This window comes from Lissotriton vulgaris, chromosome 12, assembly GCF_964263255.1.
Source record: "Lissotriton vulgaris chromosome 12, aLisVul1.2, whole genome shotgun sequence".
In the NCBI taxonomy this organism is placed as follows: domain Eukaryota; kingdom Metazoa; phylum Chordata; class Amphibia; order Caudata; family Salamandridae; genus Lissotriton; species Lissotriton vulgaris.
The window spans coordinates 19,819,807-19,843,395 of record NC_141700.1 but is presented as its reverse complement, the minus strand read 5'-3'; the positions used below and the strand labels follow the sequence as shown (position 1 = coordinate 19,843,395).

At 48.5% G+C, this 23,589-nt stretch overlaps 1 protein-coding gene across 1 annotated transcript in view; it reads left to right on the top strand.

Annotated features, from left to right (window-relative positions):
* Positions 1–23,589, top strand: part of GNA15 (G protein subunit alpha 15) — an 82,236-nt gene that overhangs the window by 46,137 nt on the left and 12,510 nt on the right. The window contains exons 3-4 of the mRNA XM_086946762.1: positions 9,942–10,096; positions 19,126–19,254. Of these exons, the coding sequence (XP_086802888.1) occupies positions 9,942–10,096; positions 19,126–19,254 (284 nt within the window). The remainder of the gene's footprint in view (positions 1–9,941; positions 10,097–19,125; positions 19,255–23,589) is intronic.

Here is a 23,589-nt window from a genome sequence, read left to right as displayed (position 1 = left end):
TGGACCCTCCCCCGTACTCACCGCCTGGGTCTGTTGCACGTCCTGGAAGGGGTTGGTGGCAATATTTATAAGCGGCACCTGCTCCTACTGGGGCTGGTGGTGGCTAAAAGGGACCTGGCCCGAGCGTGGAAGAATGTGAGGCCCCCCCCCCTGACTGCATGGAAGGCTGGTATGGACTTCTGTATGGGCCTGGAGAGACCTATATTTGAGGCGCGAGGATGCCCCCGCAAACACTTTAAGATTTGGAAGAGGTGGGCAGACTATAGAGGTCTGACACTGGACCCTCCAGTGGAGCAAGAAGAGGACCTTTAGCCCCGTACTGGCTGGCAAAGCCCATGTCCACACACATTACTCACGTCATAATCTTACGTCGATACGGTTAGTACACACATGCATGGGGTTCGGGTGGGTTCCAGGGTGGGATCGGGGAGTTGGGTAGGTGGGTAGTGGAATAAGGTGAAGGTGGGGTAACTGTTTTCTGGTATCCTTAATTGCATCGTCTTCTTGCTTGGACACTTGGTTAACTGCTGTGATTGTATCATAATGTCTGGTGGTGTAGTCCTGATTGTGGGCTGCCACTATATTTCATATGCTCATCTTCATCAATAAACTGGTTGTGAAAAAAAAAAAATTATCACAGTTTTAGCGGCAGGAAACTGCCGCTAAAACGGCGATAAAGGGCTTGCTAATATGCGTTATAGAGTTCCAATAGGATCCCTGGTTATATGTCCTGCACATCTAACCTGGGCTTTTATTGGAATTCTATAACGCATATTAGCAAGACCATTATCGCCGTTTTAGCGTCAGTTTCCTGCCGCTAAAACAGCGATAATTTTAACGAGGTTCTTGCTAATATGCCCCTTAGTTCTTTTTTAAGGAGCTGATTTCTGCCCGTACTTTCAGTTTCAAGAACGCGCCAGGACACCTTGCAAGCTAGAAGAACGCCATATAAGTTCTAACTACATTACATTACTTAGGCTAATGGAAAAACAGGACACTACAAGCCATGAACACACGTGAAAGCCAATGGATGAAGGGGGCTGACCCAAAGCCATCTCTTTCTTTCTGTACCTCTCCTTGTTCTATATTTTGAACACTTGATAACATGAGGTTCAAAAACATCTAAAGCTGTATGTAGCCTTATCTAAAAAAATTACTATAAGCTTAATGATTGGCTGAAAACATTTCACAACCCACAATTCTCCGATTTGAGTAGTTACTGTTTGTGTCGAGGATGTTGGGTCAGACGCGACAGTCTCGTCTCTGCTGTTTCTTTCCTGAGTTAGCGCCAACTTTGACTTATCAGGCGCTCAAAACATCACAGTTGGTAGCTGTGAGATCAACATCAGATGAAGTTAAGGGCGGGGGCACGAGTGTTGTGTCTGCTTGCTGTAAATGTTTCTCACTTTCTTGCTCTCCTTACAGGTGGAGTGCTCTCACCGTACAAAGGGGCATATAGACAAGGAAATAACGGAGCGCAGAGCTGTAACCAATTTTGCAGCAACATGCGCCACCATTTCTGAAATGCAGGGATGCGCCATATTACAACAATACTGTGCAGCCCTGTATTTTCCCGTGCGCTGGTGTTAAAAATAGCTGCCTAGCCCCAACACAGACATTCTTGTGCTGTAGTGCAAGATAGCCTGCATTGAGGGAATGATTGTTTATGTGCAGGAAGGTGTCCCATCCTGCACATAAACAATCCACAATGGCGATATGATGCTTCTATGTGCGCTGTAGAATCGCAGAATTAGCAAATCACCATTATTTAATAATTGTTTATATGCATTTTATGTGCATGAAGGGGCAGCTTCCTGCACATAAACAATCATTATTGGGCCCAGATGATTGTGAAAATACCTTGTGGTAAACTTAAAGGATTTCATTCTCTAGCCATGATTAAAATGTGGTGGGTGATTATAGGTATAATGACCCTTTTATCCACCCCACAGCCAACATGTTTCTGCCCATGCCTGGCCAGATCATTGTTCAGGGGCATTCTTCAGGGCTTTTGGTGATTCCCTTGTAAGACGCTAATCTGTTCACCCTCAAGAGGTGAAAAAGATTTCCTAGCCCCACAAGTGTTCAATGTAGGAGTCCAACTCGGGTCTAACATGGATTCACGGTTCATCACGGCGGGCAGCGGAGAAGGATGGAGATACAATTGTCCGCAATCTCCTCAGTGGACGTTTGACGACAGGAGTTGCTATCCACAAGCCAGACCATGAGGCCTTAATAAACCCGAGTTGGCATCACACCTGCCCCTGAATCAGATGCCTGTTGCAATCTCTGTGAACAGCGAGCGTTGGAATGACTTGATTCATGTGCAGAGTTCGAGGCTCTGGCTTTAAGTGTCGGATCAACCAGGGAAATACTTATGCTTTGAATAGCATTGAAAAAGAAGAGCTCAATGCAGAAATGGCTGCTGAGAAGCATGTTTGCAGCTGCGGAATCTCAATTTGTCTGGTAGATTTATTGCTTCAAGTTCTCTTCAAAGCTGGCACAAGTCTCCTAAGCATAAAGCGTGTGCGTGACTGTCCACTACTCTGTGAAATGTAAGATTTTCCAGTTCAATTTCAGTATCCAATTTTGTGTTAGTGTCACACATGATGTGTGACACTTGCACAGCCTGAGGATGAAGACAAGATCCATCGGCTTAAACCCAGGCAAAAAATGGTGAGAGACAACCATCGCAGCGGGGGCGATCTACAGAAATGACATGACTGTGGTCAGTCACGATTCTTTCTCAGCCCCTGTTCATGGGCAAACTTGACCAACCCTGTTTATTGAACCAGCCCTTATCAACAGAGAAGAAATAAAATGTGTCTTTGGACATCGGCCATCATTTTGCCAGCGCTGAAGTCTACGCTATTTAGAACTATGCACTGAGGAGATGAGATCAGGGGAAATATGGCAGGTGATAGTCCCAGTAGTATGCCCAAACCCATGCCTGGTGCATCGGTCCAGTTGTACCACTGGAAGGGTTCCTGAGTAGTAAATCAGCACACGTTCGTATGATCACTTTCATCGAGGCAGAGTTACTACTTTTTTGTGAACTGCCCCAGAGGGTTTGAATCCATGTGACTGAAAGCAACGTATGAAGTGTGTGGGAATGCAGTGTGCATAGTGTGAAGGAGGGCGCTGTGAAGCGTGCAGGCGATGGAAGTGTGTCTGTGTAGCACAAGGGAGGACAGTGCATATAGTGTGAGGGAGTGCTGTGTCAATAGAGTACATTCTAAATGTGGGCGCAGGGGCCCATGAATGCGCTTCTGAGTTTTTTTATTACTCCTAATGCATTTTAGTCTTTGAATTTCATAGGACTAGGGCCCCGATGTACGTAAAAGTCATTTACCGAATTTAAAATACAGATTTTTACCGAATCAGTATTTTGAATTCGGAAAATGAGATGTAGATAAAAAAAATCGGTAAAATACCGATTCGGAAACAATTGGTATCGTGTTTCGTTACTTACCGAATCAGTATTCACCGAATCGGCAAATACAGAATCAGTAAATACCGAATCGGTAATGGCAATACAACCCTATTGGCCAAAAGGCCCATAGGAATGCATTGTAAATACCGTATCGGTATTTACCGATTCGGCAATTACCGAATCGGTAAATACCGATTCGGTAAATAAGGAATCGGCGAGCAAGTAAAAGTGTAACTAATTACAACAGCCAATGAGGTGGAACCACCCTCCACCACCCTAGCAGGGAGTGGCTACCCAGGCAGGTGCAACTCATTAGAACTTTCTGGAGAGGCAGCCAGAGCTGAGCTTTCAGAGTGAGCAGCAGAGAGAGTGGTAGCACAATCCTGATCACAGTGCAAATGGCAAGCAGCTCTGAGAGCCAGAAGACTGAGCACAAGCGCAAGGTCAAGTTCAGCAGCATGGAGCTGCAAGTATTGGTGGAGGAGATGGTGAGGGTCCACAGGCAGCTCTTTGGGAGGCTGTCCCTCACAGTCCCTGAGTCCACTAAGAGGAAGCTGTGGAGTGGCATCGGTGAGAGGGTGAATGCAGTTGGTCTCACCCCCAGGAGCCTGGACGACCTCAAGAAGAGGTTTTATGACATACGCAGCCTCACCAAGAGGAAATTGGCGGAGCTGCACAAGCAGGCAGGTCTGACCGGTGGAGGCAGGAACCCGGCGCCACCCCTCACTGAACTGGAGGAACTTGTGTCCACGACGATTGAGACCGTGAGTGTGGTGGGAGTTGGGGACCTGGACATCTCAGCCAGAGCTACATCAAAAGGTAAGAAGCATGCGCAGCATGACACACCCTACCAGACACCTCCCCTTTAGCCCCAATGCACAGCCAAACCCCAGCCCAGTACTGCTAGCAACATACATGAGCAATGCATCATGGTAAATGTAGTCAGCTAATGTAGTAACAAATGCCAGTGCACATTAAACTGCAATGCACTTAAAAATAGATTCAGAGTATAGAAAATGATATGTGCAATGCTTTTATTGTAGTGACTGTAAGACATTTGCACTCAGTTCACAAATGCTTCTTTATACCTAGGGGCACCATCAGGCAGTGGAGCAGCAGCTCCACAGGCAACAGCTCCAGCTCCAGCGGACAGTGCGGTGGCAGGGCCAAGCAGCATGGTTCCTTCACAGGAGGAGGAGGAGGACAGCAGTGCCATGGCTAATGAGGAAGACCCAGGACATACCCTCTCATTTCCCCACTCCCCCCTACTGTCACTACCTCCCCCATTGCTGTTCTCACCGGAGAACTCACCCACACGGACCCAGCCAGCACCTGCCACATCTCCTGCCAGGAGGATCATTGTGGCCCCATTGACCATCATGGAGGGAGCTGCGGGTCAGGCACCAGCACCCACACCTGCGACACCTGTGGCACAGCAGGCCACCCAGCAGGGCAGCACCAATCGGCGACGCCCACGCACTTCCAGCAGTGCTTTACCAGCACGGGAGGGCACCGTATTCCAAGGGCTGGAGGGGAGCATGGTCCGGATCCAACGGATGCAGGCCAAGTCCATCCTGGCTTGCCAGCGCCAATTGCGGGAACACAACCTGCAGATGGGGGAGATGTCGAAGGGTTTTGAGAATTTCGTGGCAAGTAACAGGGAAATAGCAACAGGACTGGGGCGCATGACAACTGCCGTAACACAGCTGTGTGCAAAGATGGAGGGGCATGAGCACATTAGGCGCAGGGATGCCCGCGTACAAAACCGGGCAATCAACCGGCTTGCCGCAGCAACCGCCCTGCTATGCCGCCGAGGGGCAAATATGGAGGACTGCCTCACTCAGAACACTGCGGAGGTGACCAGGGGCATGGCCCGCATCACCACTGCCATGGAGGCCCTCATCATCTCCAATACGGTGGTGAATCCTGCCCTGGACCTGGCCGAGGCTGGGGACAGCAGCAGCCGCAGCAGCCCTGCCAGCGCTGTGTCTGAGCCACGCCGGAGCACCAGGCGCTCCGCTGAGCAAGCCGGACATGCAGAAGGGGGGGGCCACATCCCAGTGGTTCAGCAAAGCGCAGCAGGAAGTGAGACTGCCAGGGTGGGTGAGGCAACCCGGCCCATTTACATTCCCCACCTTTACTGTACTTATTTGATTTGTTGCACATCAGTGCTGTAACGGTGTGCCAACATTATTAAATTTCTTTTTGTTCACATCCATGACCTGTCTGTGCATCTGTACTCAAATAGTTTTCTATTATCTCATCACGTCTGTATCTGCCATCACTTGGTGTAGACACCCCAGCAGGTTGTGTTTGTGGCACAGCAACGTCGTCGTCATGGTCCTCGTAGTCTGACAACTCCACCTCAGTGCCCTTCTTCACCGCAAGGTTGTGCAACATTGCACAGACAGCTATGATCTTGCAGCAGGTGATGGGGGTATACTGCCTTGCACCTCCACTCTTGTGCAAGCATCTGAACCTGCTTTTCCAGATGCCAAAGGTCCGTTCTACTACATTCCTTGTGCTTTTGTGGGCCCGGTTATACCTCCTTTGGCTGGGTGTAGAGGGGTTGAGGTAGGGGGTGAGTATGAATGAGCAGAGGGCATATGCACTGTCGCCTAGAAGGAAAAGGGGTAACATTACTCACATGCATACATGTACTTTACAGTGCTACATTTTGTTATGGGGTATGATGATGTGTCTCACCTAGGAGGTATCCTTCACCAAATTTCCCAGCCGTCAGCCGTGCATAGATGCCGCTGTTTTGGAAAATGTACGAGTCGTGGGTACTCCCCGGGAATTTTGCTACCAGGTCTGTGATGGTGCACTTCGCATTGCAGATCACCTGCACGTTGATGGTGTGCGTAGACTTCCTATTGCGGTAGATGTATTCTGTGTCAGCAGGGGGGCAAATCGGAATGTGCGTGCCATCAATGCAGCCGATGATGTGAGGGAATCGTGCCATCTGGTAAAAGTCGGCTTTTGTTTGTACCAGTTCCGCATGGGTTGCAGGGAAAGAAATTTATTGGTCCATCCTCTGTATCATGGCGTCAAGGAATTTGTTGAAAAACCTTGACAGGCTGCTCTGGGTCACCCCTCCTACCGCAGCAACTCCACTTTGATAGCTGCCAGACGCAAGCAGGTGTAGGCTGCATAGCACCTGCACGTGCGTTGGGATGGCGTGTGCCCTTGGGGTGGTCCAACAGTGGTTTAAGGTCCCTGATGAGCTCCAGAATGGTGTATGAGTCCAGCCTGTACCTCTGTAGGATCTCTGCCTCTGTGAGCATGAACAGGGTGATCCTCTGTCTGTAGACCTGTTCCTCTCTTTGCCATTCCCTCTCTCCTTCCTGCTGTAGCCGTAGCCGCCTTGCAATGACATAAAATGCCGCCATCCTGCAAGTAGCATTGCATTTTGGGTCTCATTTTATAGGTTGCAGTTGGTTACCACCTGATTCAAATCCATGGTAAATACTGATTTTGAAATACCAATTTTGAGGCAAAATCAGTATTTCTGTGCTTCCCTACATCTCTATCAGAGTTTTTGCCTGTCCGAATCGGTAATTTACCGAATCGGTAACTCTACCGAATCGGTAGATTGTCCGATTCGGACTATTTACCGATTCGGTATATCTACCGATTCGGTACATGGTCCGATTCGGTATATTTACCGATTCGGTATGTTAGCGATTCGTTACTTTACCGTTTCGGTGTATTTCCGATTCGGTTTATTACCGATTCGGTATCTATACCGATTCGGTATTAATACCGATTCGGACGGTTTTCTGCCTCCTACATCCCGATGGCTGGAAACTGATCGGTAAGGGCCGAAAATCGGTATTTTCGGCCGTTACCGATCGGTATTGGGCCTCCTATATCGGGCCCTTAGTTTGTAAAATAATTAGGGCTGGTGTGCAGTCTTGATTCTTTCTCATTCCTCTTTAATCCATCGCCAGACACTCCCCGCCCCTTTATCTCACCCTTACAGGTTCCTGCTTTCTCCCTTTGTGATTCTTGAAAAATAAGTGCCGCGCCTAAAAATAGGTGCCAGTGAGCCCCACCGACTCACACTAACCACTGTTTTGTTACTAAAAGGTTTGGGCAGCCAAAGTGAGAACTGCCTGCCAGCACCAGTGTTTTAAATTCTGGCATCCCTGGGCAGCCGGGGAAGACCATTCTTTGTCAGCATTTTAACCAAAGTGGTAAGGGGTGAAAAATGTAAAATAAAAAAATATATTTTTAAACGTATGTGCTGCTCACGCAGTCAGCCATCACCTCTCTGCAGCCTCTCCTCGTCGCCGGGGAAGCACCCGGGTTCCCAGGCTCCCTAAGCCAATGACAACGATGCAATTCAGTGTTGTGATTGGTTCCCCTAAGTTCCCCATAGCCAATCACAATGCCGCATTGGAGCATTGTGATTGGTATGAGCGCCATGGTTTGGCGCTCAGACGGGGATTGGGGGCCTGTGCATGTTTCCCACCAGGCTATGTAAGGCAGCCTTGTGGGGAACATGCAAAGTGCGATTGAATGTTTGAGCGGCCTAAGATGGCCGGTCAAACATTCCTCCTCTGGCCAGCCCCGACCCTCCCCTGCACCTAGGAAGGCAAAAACGAAATGATAAGAACGCGCTTGGTTATTCTCAGTTTCTTATTCCTCTGCACTGCCTTAAAGCAGAGGGGCGACGCTCCTCCGCCTTAGCGGAGGAGCTGCCCATTTGTTCACACTCACTGCACGAACGAGCACAAGGCATGAATCTGGAGGTATGTTTGTATTCAGGCCACACCGTGAGACACCAGTCCATCCATCCCTCTCCCACCATCTCACTCTGTTCTCTCTAACGTTTGCTTTGTTTCTCCCCTCTCCACCTATACTCTTGCTCGTTCCCTTTCTCCTGCTCTCTAGTTCTCGCTTCCTCCTCACTCCCATTCCTTCCTCGTCCTCTAGCCCTCTGCCCACGCTCTCCACTTCTGTTCTCCTCTCTACTTCTCATGTGGTCTTCCCTGGTTCTTTTGGTTTTATATCTCCTCAGGATGTACCTAGCACCACCTCTGTGATTTGTTGCATGGACCATCTGCTTTGTATATCTGTAGGACCATCGTGTTCTGCTGTTGGACGCAAAGCGCTCTCTGGTTGTTCTGCAGACGCGGGCACCTGTGTGGCAGAGGGACCATTCTCACTGCAGTGGAGAATCCCTCTTTCTTGCTTCATTCCATTTCTTTTAGCTGGCAAATTATGAAAAACATTTGCAAAATCGTAAGGTGTGTACCTCGGCCACGGGTGTAGCTCTCACTGCAGAAGCCGCTGCAGTTGCCCCTGGATACAGAGGCCTGGGAGCCCACCGAGCCCCAATGATTGCTGCATTTTACTTACACAGGCAGCTCTTTGGGGTCATTGGCTTTTTTTCAGAAGGGCTCTTGGCAACTTTTCTACACCACTGAATTTGGCACCGGGACGTTCTTTTAATGCAGGGGTAATGTCTCGTGAAAGCAGTGTTTCGGCTGTGACGCGTGAGCCACCATATTTACCAGTGTGCTTCTTCCGTGACTCCATGGCGATGATGCAGCCGACAGTGGGTGGTTCTCTCCTCCTGCTCATTCACCTATGAAGTGTTGAGGGAGTGTTAAAATTAGTTGGGGAGTGACTTTTGTTTCTCAACACTGCAGGCTCCATTGCTCCCAGGCCCTTTCTGGAGATCAGAGAACCTGAATAGAGCGCTAATAGGTTCATTTCTGAACGTTTTGTGGTTTTGTTGAGAGCATACATGGGGTGGAAGTCATTGCACCGCTAGGGCCCTGGATTTAGGATCTCTGGGCCATATTATCAAGAAAATGCGATACACTATCGCCGCTTTTATCGGCAGGAAACTGCCACTAAAGCGGCGATAATGGGCTTGATAATATACCCTTGTAAATTCCCATCGAAGCCCTGGTTCTGGTGTTAACCTGGGCTTCTATGGGATTTCACAAGGGCATATTATCAAGCCCATTATCACCGCTTTAGCGGCAGTTTCCTGCCCATAAAAGTGGCAATAATATATCGCCCTTTCTTGATAATATGGCCCTCTGTTCCTCCTTGGTGGTCTGGCGTATTCTCGGGTATGTCGGTTGATGTGCTTTTTTGGGTGTAGATGGAGGTGTACGGGGTGGGGCTAAATATGTTAAGGCCAAAACTTCATGTCAGAATCAAGCTACAGTGCCTGGGTCCAACACGTCAGATTTTATTTACTTGAAATCTTGTTATTCTCTGCTCTAAAACTTCTCATCTTTGCTCAAAGTATTCTCGAGCTACAGCCTGCATGCTGTGATGTAGCTGCATTCTTCCAACCTGCACGCCTGTGGAACCAGCATCCAGTGAACAGTAGGGTTCCGTCAAAGTTTGGACAACATCCATCTTGTTGGCCAATAGTTGATCTCCGTCCTCCCGCTTGCATTCAACCAGTGGCTCAACACTTGCGGGTTGCAGTAGCACCCCTCCCACACTAACCTCGAGTTTTCCTCCTCTTTCTATCCAGGAGTGTGCAAGGTTGGTGCAAGAAGTGGACGTGCACAACGTAGTGTCGCTGGAGAGACCTTACGTGGAGGCCATAAGAAGGCTGTGGGCGGATCTGGGGATCCTGACCTGTTACAAGAGGCGGAGAGAGTACCAAATCCTGGACTCCGCAAACTAGTAAGTAACAGGGATGGATGGGGGCGCTGAAACCCCCCTTTCCTCCTTCCACAAAACAAAAAGTATCACAGATGTGCATGAGGGACCTTCCAGCGTAGATTAGACTTTTTGTACAGCAGTAATGCGATTGCCTTGTATATGTTACAAGCACAAGCATAAAAAGGTACACTCAAGCATAGACAACAAACAGAAAGAAATAGAATACACATACACACACAGAAACAGACACCAACACAGACGTTCGATAAAAATACACACGACTCAGAGGGCAAGACACAGAAACACGTCCACAGACACACAAAGGCACAACACATATGAAATAAACACCCTACACATACATAGTTCCACACATACGCACACAGCCATAAATCCATACATATACATTCCCATAAACACACAGGCCTTTATAGGGAATACAACCCACCTTTTGCACTTTTGCCTTCACCAGCTCTACAAACCAACGTCAGTTTCAAAGTTTAATATGCATTTGGCGCAAAGGATATATCTATAACTGCTCCCGGTGTTAAGTGACTAAGTGCAGTTATTTCCAGTTAGTGAGTGCAGGCGTCTCACAAAATGTGAAGGACTGGTCTCACACACCACCTGGTGTCATGCTCGCCCTCTAGAAACTTGGTTTGGTAGAGGGCGGGCATACACCTGACGACAGAAATCACCCTGTGGAACTCCCAGACACCTACAGGACACTATGCTTGCGGAAACTGTGTTGCTTGCACCCTCACTTCAACAACTAAAGAAGTTGGCATTGGCAATCCACGACCATGGAAATTAAACACGTTCTCCAACTGTAATACGGAAAACGTTGTTTACCTCTTGACATGTCCATGTAACTTGAAATATGTGGGGATGACCACCCAAAAAATTAAAACAAGAATCAATGAACATCGAAGCACGATTAGGTGTAAAAAGACTAACACCAAACACACCAGACACTTCCTGGAATGCAATCATAAAGACACTGACCTCAAGTGGGTAGTCCCTGAAGTAATGAAAAAACAAAAGATGGACTTGACAAGACCTCTACACATTAGGGAACAGAGGTGGGTCTATCACCTACACACATCAAGCAAGGGACTGGATGATGAAATACCGTGGCTGCAACTAACACCATGAACATGTTTTTCTCAACATCCTTTTTCACCCCTCCGCCTCCAGGGATAAATACATAAATGGCACTCCTTTATATATATATATGTAGATTGGAGGTAATAAATAACCTATGCCTCGCATTGAGCATGCCTCAAAATGTTTTAAATAATTGTTTAGTACCACCATAAAGCACTTTTGCTTGCCCAAATGGACCACAAGCATGCACGACCACGTACTGAGGCACCCCAGGATGTGAGCACCCTTAAATATACCCACTCACGCCCATTTTCACTATGTGTCTAAAAGATATAGCTAGGCAGCAACTGGTATGTCAATAGGTGGCCCAAAAACCATACACTCCTACGAGTTAGGTCCGCCGCAATTTTTATTAATCTTACCAGGGTATGACTAATTAGCAGCCCTTTCCTGCCATACATCGTGAACATCCCGGTTTATAGAACCCCCAGGACACACTGCGCATGTATGCATGTGCCCGCACTTGCAACTGATCAACAATAGACCATCGTGCATGCCGCGGTCAGAGACACTTACCGTCTCGTGTATGCGATAGCTAGCGAGGCTCCATACCAACAAGGCGGTACAAAAGGGGGTGGTGATGGACGGGGCATCTGAATCAATCAAACACTCACACCCAATCAACAGATCTGGGTTTAATCCATCACCGTTCTTTAGCCCACTCTGCCACCCCAGTTCAGACATGGCCATATGCAAATCAGTCTGACCCTGTGCCTCATGGGAACAGTCCAGCCCGAACTGCCAAGCCATGCCTTCCCTGGACAGGAAACAAGCTTCCTGGGACCATTTCTGGCATTACAGCCATCTTCAGCCAGGCTTGCTTGAATCCAGTGGCAAAGGGAGCAAGGGACTCATGTCTGAGCATACCCTGCCAACTTATGGCGAACAAAGCGGTACAAAAGGGGGTGGCCATGTCTGAACTGGGGTGGCAGAGTGGGCTAAAGAACGGTGATGGATTAAACCCAGATCTGTTGACTGGGTGTGAGTGTTTGATTGGTTCAGATGCTCCATCCTTCACCACCCCCTTTTGTACCATACCAACTAGGGCATAGAGAAGGGACTCTCTGGCGGGCGGTTACCGCTAGAATTTCGGACGGAAATGCAACATCGAAAACACCTTTTTTGGGCAGTCAGGCAACTAGGCAACTTTTTAAACGTGAGTTCACTAGACACCGGATGGCCCACACCGGTTCCCAATCATTAGTAATAGGCACTAAATATCTCTAACTGGCACACTATATGAATGCCAGACAAACACCACTCACTCGACATCGAGGAGAGGAAGAGGACGATGACAGGTGGAAAAGCGAAGAGCAGATCTACATACAGTAAGAGTGTGAATGTGGGAAAGAATGTGTTTTCATTTCCAAGTACTGGCTATACAGAAGGAACCTTTGTTCTTGTGGCTTATAATTATAATTACAGAGTATGTCCTTTGTTTTGTTTTTTCTCCCCTTTTCCTCCTCATCTTTGGAAAAATCCAAGTCTAGCTCTGGACCAAAGGGGTCCCCTGCTCTCACCCTCCTATGGGGCATTTAGCTCCTTTGATAGGGTAAGCATGACAAATATACTGTCCTATTGTGGTGCACAGATGTATGACTTCACCATTTGCGCGCACCTATAGCCTGTTACATTAATAATTTTGTACTCTAGGCTTTTTCTGTTTGTTCATGTAGTTTCTTTACACACTCTTTTTTCTACAAAAACATTTATTGTCTCATTTCAGGCTTTAGAACCCAAAGCCATCCTTTCAGTGGAGTGTGTCCTACCACCCTACACAGTGGATTTTCTCTTATCGTAGTTCGGTGAGAGTAGAGCCCTTACATATAGGTCCTGATGAATGCCATGGACCCAAATGGGCCACTAGGCAGAAACATGTTGGCCCTCTGACTTCGGTGGGAGGACCATTGTATCCTCAATACACCGACCACGATTTTAATATACCATACAGATGCCAGCAATATTAAAATTAATGTGACATCTGTAATGGCTTTTTAACTCACTTCCCCTTCCTTTTTGGGCCCCCACTTAGTTTAAAAGTGCATCCCTGTCGTCAGGTGTATGCCCGCCCTCTACCAAACCAAGTTTCTAGAGGGCGAGGACTGGTCATTGATGAAGCATGACACCCGGTGCTGTGTGAGACCAGTCCTTCACATTTTGTGAGACGCCTGCACTCACTAACTGGAAATAACTGCACTTAGTCACTTAACACCGGGAGCAGCTCTATTGTGTTATAACATTATTGTTGGAGGCTGCTAGCTCCTGGTACCCCGTGCCTCTGGTTCCCTCGGTCTAGATACATTCTGGACTATTGTGGTCACTGCCAGGCCATTGCCAAGAAGGGGTGGGGGTGAGAGAAAAGAAAGTAGTGACCGCTTATGATGAGAGCGACATATTAGAGCGTGAAGCGCGCTTGCTGATAGCTCGCCTCCCGCCATTTGTAACAACACCAGCAGTTATCCCGGAAAGCACCAGATCATCAATGGAGGCTGCAGCACCCTTATTGGTTCAGCTGGAACCAGTTTTTGACTAGTCTCTTGGTCCATCAATGCAGCTTTTAGCTGGAACCAGTTTTTGACTGGTCTTTTAGTCCATAAATGCAGTTTCAACTGGATCCAGTTCTTGACTGGTCTCTTGGTCCATCAATGCAGTTTCAGCTGGTTCCAGTTCTTGACTGGTCTCTTGGTCCATCAATGCAGTTTCAGCTGGTTACAGTTCTTGACTGGTCTCTTGGTCCATCAATGCAGTTTCAACTGGATCCAGTTCTTGACTGGTCTCTTGGTCATCAATGCAGTTTCAGCTGGTTCCAGTTCTTGACTGGTCTCTTGGTCCATCAATGCAGTTCCAGCTGGTTCCAGTTCTTGACTGGTCTCTTGGTCCATCAATGCAGTTCCAGCTGGTTCCAGTTCTTGACTGGTCTCTTGGTCCATCAATGCAGTTCCAGCTGGTTCCAGTTCTTGACTGGTCTTTTCCTCCATCACTGTCGTTTAGGATGGAACAATTTCCTAACTAGTCTGTTTGTCCATCAATGCAGTTTCAGCTGGTTCTAATTCTTGATAAGTCTCACTGATGAGGACCAACGAGGTTGAAATATGCTGGACACGTGTCCATTCTCATTCAGACAAGATTGCCGCCAAGCCGTTTTGACCGAGCTGTCCCATTTGGGATGGGGCTAAGGCATATTTGCATACGGGTATCCTTACCTAATCTTTTCTAAGCTGCATTATAAAAAAAACAAATTCCTCCTCTTGTCCGCAAAAAGTCTGCCCATCAAGAGTATTCCTGGGTGGGATAGCTATCTTGAGACCAGAACCACAGTCAGATATGCCTGATCTCTTACCTTCCTTCTAGGCACACAAGTTACAATGGATCTCCCTGTCAACCAGATCACTAAAGCAGCCAGCAGGTCAGACCTGCACACATCTAGTTATAAGCACAGCTATATGACAGCACGGACTTGAGAAGCAAAATCTGCTCCTCATCACTCGTGACAGCACAACATTTCTCGTGTAGGCCACACTCACAGCCTTCCCAACCAAAGACAATCATGAAATAAAAGAACATAAACCTCATGAGTCCTATTCTTGGGGGGTGAAGAAATGAGAGCACCCCTCGGGTCGTAAAGCTTAATAGCAAACTACAAGCCATCTTTATTCCTCCTAAGCAGCACCAACTGTGTGACTTACCGACCATCTTGTAATGCCCTTTGGCATCTTGTCGGAGGATTGAAGCACTATGTAAGTGCAACAAGAATACGATGCAACACAACTGTTGGATGATCACAGGCACTCAGATTTGTGATTTCCTCGCTTTTGCTCTCTATGCGCAGATCAGATTTAAAATGCCCGGATCACTGTCCGCCAAAACTCACACCACAATCTGACTCACCAGGTGAACGCTTTACATGCAGGTCAAGGAAGACTGCACGAGAACGTGGAGGCGTGTGACGCCCATCCCTTCATTTGCCACCTCCAAAAGGCAGCAAAAGTTGAATGTAGGACACTGTAAGGGAATCCTGAAGATTGTTTTTGAAACAAAACTCCTTTGCCATTTATTAATGATCTATTTCTGTTCTCAGGAAGAGCAGGAGGTCAAATAAATCCATTGTAGGAACAGGAAACACTGTGCCCTACTTCAGGCAACAAGGGAATGCCTTCATAAAACTGAAATAGAAACAAGTGTCATGTGGCTGAGGAAGTGGGTAATTGTCCAGGTGAGTCCTGGGAATCTTGTGTTCTTTACCTGCCCTAATTCTTCATGGAGGGGATTTCAGGATTAAAAAAACAGACTGTAAATGGCTACGTTCAGAGCTCTACACTACTGTATGCCTAATGTTTCGAGGAGAACGTGAGATCTGCGCCCACTGTTTCTTGGGCCTCTTGCTACACGAAGTGTGTTTTTCAAGTACCAGCCTAGTGTGAGGTGTATAGTTTGTGTGGGTTTAAGGGTATTTTCAGTTAAATTTGGCTTTGAGAAGCTGAAACGTTGAAGCTGGAATGAATATCATTCAGTACATAAGCGCATGGCACTAAGTCAGGAAGAGAACAATTTCACAAAGTCCTCTTAAAGCACACATAACATTGCATCCACTCCTAGACATCCGCCGTTATAGGAAGCAGTGGCGGAATCCTCCATTAATGGGAATCTGGGAGCTGATAACACCCACCTCCTTGACACCCACCTCCTTAACACCCACCTCCTTGACTTTGATGCAGTTGACAGTGCAGCCCAAACTGGAGGCCTGACTAATGTACAGGTGGATAGCTGATCTAGCAAGTGCATTGCAACACAATGCATGTAGAGACGGAGGGTGGTTAAAGGCCGGAGGCTAAAATAATGTGTATTTTATTTATTTTGAAGGTTTCTTATAGCACGAACAAGACCCTTACGGGTATCAGAGCGCTTTACAGGGTAGATGTTAAGAAAAAAGAAAAAACTAGCGTAGAAAATTGCTGGTGAGTCTCATACAAACAGAATAACTGATACCAACTAGCAGATATATTAACGGTAAGCATAAATAGTTCAGGTATATTTAGCCATGAGAATCGCTTTGACTTCTTTTTTTAAGAATGTAATAGAAGGGTTCTTTCTTGTTTTTGGGGCAAAGCATTCTAAATTCTAGGAGCTATTTCTGAGAAGTACTGGTTGTATATTTTCTTCTTGACAAATGATTGAGGTTTCAATAGAAGATTATTGGAGCTCCTGGTTCCCACAAGAGAGCACCAATTTCTGAGCTAGGTAACCCAGAGTTTTGGGATGTAATGCCTTGTGTGTCATACAGGCGATTTTCATGTTCAAAGATGTTGCGAAATGCTAGAACCCTCCCAAAAAACTCAATGTCATAAGATTCAAAAGACCTATCAGAATTATTTCTTGAGAATTTTCCTGTGGATATTCTAATAGCTGAGGTTGTCAAAGCACAAGATTGGCCGGTCTGTAGCCATCACTTGGAGAGAATGATACCAGGTTTTTTTCATGCAATTTAGAAGGTGAACAATTCTCTCCACGGATCTAAACCCTGCCACTATCCATAGCAATACTTGGGACTATGGCTTCAGTCATCTGAGATGTTTCACAATCTGTAAACCCCTGAAGAAGGGCTTATGTTAGACCGAAACGTATTGGAGACCCTGTGGAGATATACTCAAATTTGAAGTGGTGAGTTAATGGGTTTCGAACACAAATCATTGAAACAGAATATGATCATGTGAAATTATCTGATTTTATTATATCTGTATTCAAATCTTCACTGGGAAAGAGAGGATAAATTCATTACACAAATGACAATGAACCCTACTGGAAAACATTACAAAGTGTACTTGATCTATTGTGCACAGGAAGACAAAACCCCCTGTACGATAAAGTCCAGACTGTTTACAACTTGGTCTGTGCTTAGAGTGCCTTTTTTCAATTCTTTTGCATCCATCAAAGTAGCCGAAGACTTCGATTAACAGGTACTATTGCAGTAAAAAGATACTTGTCAACTGCATCAGAAAAATAACTTGTCTATTTTCTCAGATATCTGTCCAAGTTATAATTTGAAATGATAAAAAAACAAAATTTCATTACAGTCAAATACCATTAACAATTTTCTGGAAAATCAAAATATGGTGAAAAACTGCACACCTAAAATGGTTGATGTGATCTTTATGACGGCCCAATATTCACACAAAACTAAGCGTGGCTAAGAGTGACGGCAGCCCTCAGTCAATGCATCTGAATTGTGTATTTATTTTTTAATCATTTATTTTTTAATATGATTTTCAATTGTGTGGAGAAATGAGAGGGGCGGAGCGCCGACGCTCCTGTAGGGGAACCGCCCCTGCATAGGATCCAGCGAATTAAGGTTCTGCAACCCTCAAAGAACCACTGAAACTCAACCAAAGCCTTGAAGATGCCACCAAGATCCTACAGGAAGAATGTGGAGCCCTGAGCCCTCTCCCTCTACCGTGTCTGTGCAATGAGGAATAAGGTATTTACAAGGTGGTGGGTGGGAGACATGAAACAGTGAGCCGGCCCCATCAGTCTGAGCCCCATTGACTCCTGTAACGCGCAAAAAGCAAGAGCAGTCTAGAAGGCACGTGCTGGCAGTATTTGTAGAGGACATCTAGGCTCTCTCACAGACACCTCGGCCCTCTGCTTCACTGACTAGCCTCTCGCCCGCAGACCCTCACTGTCGTCACACGTCTGAAAAAAGCACCACCCCGGCCCAAAACACTACCAATGGAATTAAAAGAACAGGATCCAAGATCAAGGTTAAAAAAAACAAGAAACAAAACACATTTCCTAGGATTTACTCTTTAAGGAATGATAATACTTTACATGGAAGAATGACTCTCTTACGCCTTTACACAATTGTCGTTTACAGCACTGCTACACATTTCAACTGACATGCTCTGTCGCTACTTGAAAACAAAACAGATGATGGACAGAATGTGGATCAATGTCACACATTCACCCCAGTCCAAAGATCTTGGCCCAAATCCATTGTTTTTTTGCACTTCACACCACCCTGGGTTAGACAATGGCGATATGCAAATCAGCTCTGACCCTGTGCCCCATGGGAACAGTCCAGTCCGAACTACAAAAGCCATGTCCTTCCCAGAACGGAATCAAGCATCCGAGGACCGGACCGGTTTCTGTTGCTACTTGAAGCATGTTTTCTGTTTTGGATTTTGTGAAATGAAAGGCCTCGTCCGACAATTTCTTTTATTAAAAACTATACTTGTGGTTTATAAGAAACAGCACTTGGCTGAACAGAAGAGCAGCAGACAAAGAGGTGGGCAGCGAATGGAAACTCCCCAAAACATGTCCTGGATGCTTTCACGCTGTGTAGTCCTTCTTTGCTGCTCTTTAGAGGTGGGATGGCGATTTAAATACAGTGAAAAGCATGACTTTGTCCTTTTCTGGGGTGGCAGAAGCCCCAGACTTTCAGAAGAACCCAACCTGCTGTTTAAATTCAGAACCAACTTGAAATGGTGATGGTCTGTCAATACCTACAGTGCATGCCCACACCTGAATTATCTGTGAGAGCCTGATTGCATCACTGCTGGTCTCTGCTCTCAGGGGCTCCACTGAAGGACGCCCCTAACTTCACCAAAAAGTTTCATGGCGCCCCTCGAGGTCTGGGCATGGCTCCGCCCTCGCCTGGGGGTGGCACTGCATCCCCCCAGCCTCCCCTCTTAGGGATTGGCAGACGTGGGATTGGGGTATGTGAACGTGGCCTTCCTTCTTCTAAGTTGATGGACATTGGGTGCACATGATTTGTTTACAGGTAGCCAGGGAGGCCATGTGGCTGGCCTGGGCCACCATCCAGACAGATATGCATGGCTGGGGCGTCTTGAGAAGTTGGCAGAGACTCACTAACTCTCTCTTTCCACCTGCAGTTACCTGTCCAACCTGGACCGCATTGCAGAAGACGGCTACGTGCCCACAAAGGAGGACATCCTGAAGATACGCATGCCCACCACAGGCATCAACGAGTACTGCTTCTCCATGAATAAGACGGACCTCAGGTGGGTGTACAGAGAGTGCAAAGCCTCCCACATTGCTGTGCAAGGAGGCGCTCCAGAGTGCCAGGGTGCAGTGTGGACCTCTGCGAGGGAGAGCTCCATAGTGCAAGGCTGCAGTGTGGACCTGTGTGAAGAGGAGCTCCATAGTGCAAGGCTGCAGTGTGGACCTGTGCGAGGTGGAGCTCCGGAGTGCAAGGGTACAGTGAACCCCTGTGTGAGGTGGAGCTCCAGAGTGCCGGGCGCAGTGTGGACCTCTGCGAGGAGGTGCTCCAGAGTGCAGGGGTGCTCCAGAGTGCAAGACTGCAGTGTGGACCTGTGTGAGGAGGAGCTCCAGAGTGCAAGGCTGCAGTGTGGACCTCCGCGAGGAGGTGCTCCAGAGTGCAAGACTGCAGTGTGGACCTGTGCGAGGAGGAAGTCACCCGCCAAGATAACCCCTGCTCACCCTCTTGGTAGCTTGGCACGAGCGGTCAGGCTTATCTCAGAGGCGATGTGTAAAGCATTTGCGCACGCTCCCACCAGCAACAACATCCCAGGCCCCTCACAAAAGGAACTCCACACAAGGTTATGTCAAAAATAGCCTTTGTATTATGCCAAACACATTAGATAATAAACACACACTTTACAATGTGCCATAGGTACGGGCAGAATTTACAAAGGATTATATACACAGGACAGGGCCACGTGGACCACTGTCAGGAATAAGCACTTTTAGAACTAGCACTTGATAGAAATAGCACTTTGTAGAAATAGAATACTTGTAGGAAAAGCACTTAGAACTTAGAACATATAATAACTGGCGGCGGGTACGGACCGTACCTTCCGTTCTGGTTGCGCGGGACAATACGGGTGATCTCCTCAGCAGGCCGGAGTGGGCGGGAGGCGGCTGGCACGCTACAAGCGTGCGTGGGGTTTCTCGCCTCCCAAAGGCTCCGGGCTATTTTCAGCGGCTGGGGCGACCAAGGTGTGCGGCTAAGAGGAGGTGGGGGCAGGGTGCGGGCGACCCAACGAAGCGAACGCGGCTCAGAGGAGAGCGGCGCGGCTTGAGGCAGGAGGGCGGCCAGGCACGGGCTGCAAAAGGGGGTGAGCGAGGCACACTTCAGGCGGGGCTCCAGCGGCCCAAGGGGATCAGACAAGTCCCAGCAACTTGGCAGGGAAGGCACAATAGAGTCCACTGGTCCTGGGACTCTGTTCAGGGGGCGAGCTCACTATTAAGCCCTTGGAGATAGTTTTAGGCACAAAAGCTTCACACATGATGCATAAAAACACATTCAGCGGTGTAGGTAAAACACATGATGCATAAGAACACATTCAACGGTGCAGGTAAGACACATGACGCATAAAACCACATTCAGCGGTGTAGGTAAAACACATGATGCATAAGAACACATTAAGCAGTGTAGGTAAGACACATGATGCATAAAAACACATTCAGCGGTGTAGGGAAGACACATGATGCATAAAAAAACACATTCAGCGGTGTAGGTCACAGGGTCCGCAAAACATACTACACACAGTACATTTCCTAACACCCAAAAAGCAATAGCACATGAATCATAACAGTACATAAATCACATTAGGGTCCAGGTTGCGCCACTGCGCAAAAACCTAAACGTTGCAGCTGCCCACTACTTGCTGGGCAGCTGAGGACAAGAACAGGGGGCCTAAACGCTGCAGCTGGCACTAAGTGCTGCGCAGCTGGGGAAGGAAAAGATAGAGCTAAGGAGTGCGACTCACTCCTAGACGGACGCAAAGTACATGTCCCTAGAAAGAAAAAGAACCTAAACCGTGCTACTTGCTGGGCAGCTGGCAATCAAGACTGCGACATGGGCTCTCACTGGCCCTTGGAAACAACTGCCACATGTTGGAGCTCACAAGGCTCAGGAAACATTACTGTGGCACAGGCTGAGGTTGGAGCCAACTGGCTCTAGGATAACTGGTGCACTTTGGGAGCCCTCTAGGCTCTCACAGGGGCAGCTGAGAATCATGTCCTGGCACCACCTTACCTCTTTAAGAAAAATCACCCCCTGGGTGCAGCTGCCCTCTGCAAGCGGGGCAGCTGGGAACAATAGCAAGGGGCCTCGTGGGAGCCCGCAGGCTCTGGAAATAATTATGCCCCCTGTTGGAGCGGCCCAATGTCATTGGGTCGCTCTGAAAACCAGCAAGGTACTGTTAGGGGCACATGGGGGTGGGTGGGCACCGACAACGTGCCCCGACACCACCCCCTTTTAACAATGCAGCATGGGCCCCTCTGGGCCCGAGTAAACAAGGGATAAGGCCTCGGAGCAGCCCTCTGCCACTCGGGGCTGCTCTGATGAGAGGCACCAGCAGGGCGCCTCAGCTTTACTTCCCCTGGCCGGCTTTACTTTCCGGCTCTTCCATGCATGGATGCGGGGTAGACTCCTGGTTCTCTGTGACGGCATTGCGGCCCGCGGGGCTCTCCCTGGCCATGGGAGCTCCGCCTCACCAGGTGCCCTGCTTCACCTGGCCCCCCCATCTCTGGGCCGGGACTTAGGAATGGCGCCTGCGAGGCTCCGGGCTCTTTCTTCCTCCCGGACAGCTTCCCCCAATCAGCGTGCGGCACGGGCGGGACTTCCCTTCCAAACCGGAAGTCCCACCCAGAGACAGGCACGACGGTGCCCAACTTCCTATGTCCGTCGCGAGAGGACCGCAGCTGTGATTTTCAGGTCAGAAAATGAGGGGTGGGCACCCCTCGGTGTATTAAATAAGAGTAGAAACGGGGTGGGCTCCCGTTAAGGCATACATAAAATTGGGTAGCACCCTTAATATTTTATATCAATAACAAAGCTGCAGGGTGGGCACTTGCGCACTCGGGGAGCATAAAGAAAAGCGGGGTGGCACCCGTGAATAGAAACTCCACACGGAGACCCAGGGTGGGCACCTGCAAGGGGCACAAGAAGGGGTATCCCCAGGCAGGGGGACCCCCTTTAGGCAGCATGGCAGCACTGCGCTGCAGAGTGAAAATAAAGCGCTCCAATCTTGTCAAAGGTCCTGGGACCTGGGAAGAGGGTCCAAATAAGGTTCCAGGACAAGAAAAAGTCACCCAATCATCCCAGGCAAGGCAGTGGGGTTCCAAAGAGTCCATTAGGCATCCAGAGGCTGGGCAGGGCCCAGGGAGGCAAGCCTTCCCCTGGGCCCCAGCAGCAGCACGCCCCGGGTAGATTCTAGTCAGGAAAACAAGAACATTTTACAAGAGGTCACAGCCTCTTTTTATACACTAAATCCCTTTGTCTCTAGGGTGCAGGGTGGGGGAAAACCAGACTCAGCTGGTTCTGGAGCACTTTGTTTTGCTCAGCCCCTCTTCCTATTCACATGCTAGGCTAGGGTCATCAGTCGCACCACAGGGGGCGGAGCCAGGATTGTGTGGGGAAAGCCCAGCTCTATTTAGGTCCCAGGTGCACGCCTCCCCAGCCATCAACATGCAGATCTCCCATTCACCACCGAGGCAGACCCATCCTGACTCCTGGAGCCTGGCACACCAGCCAGCTCCATCCAATCACAAGCCAGCCAGTCATTTTAACTTTATTACACAGACAGGCCAACTTCTAGAAGTGGCACTTCCACAATAGTCACATTCACACCGCACACATCATGGCGCAGCATTTAATCACACGAGTCCACACATACCAAACTCGAGCCTGCACTCCCCACACATCAGGAACTAACATGGACATATGCATTCCCCATGCATTCCTATGGAAGGGCAGGCCAACCTGACCACACGCATGCACTTTACCCTGGGACACAGTGGTAAAGTGCGCAGAAACCAAAAATCACTAACAACAGGTCACAATTAAAAAGCAAAAAGTTCAGGGGTGAACCTGCCAGAAGGGCCAAGTCCAACAGCGAGGAGGAGCTCCAGAGTGCAAGGCTGCAGTGTGGACCTGTGCAAGGAGGCGCTCCAGAGTGCAAGGCTGCAGTGTGGACCTGTGTGAGGAGGTGCTCCAGAGTGCAAGGGTGCTCCAGAGTGCAAGGCTGCAGTGTGGACCTCTGCGAGGAGGAGCTCCAAAGTGCAAGGGTGCTCCAGAGTGCAAGGCTGCAGTGCACTCCTGTGTAAGGAGGAGATCCAGAGTGCAAGGCTGCAGTGCACTCCTGTGTAAGGAGGAGATCCAGAGTGCACTCCTGTGTAAGGAGGTGCTCCAGAGTGCAAGGCTGCAGTATTGACCTGTGCGAGGTGGAGCTCCAGAGTGCAAGGGTACAGTGAAACCCTGTGTGAAGTGGGGCTCCAGAGTGCCGGGCGCAGTGTGGACCTCTGCGAGGAGGCGCTCCAGAGTGCAAGGCTGCAGTGTGGCCCTGTGGGAATGGAAGCTTTAGAGTGCA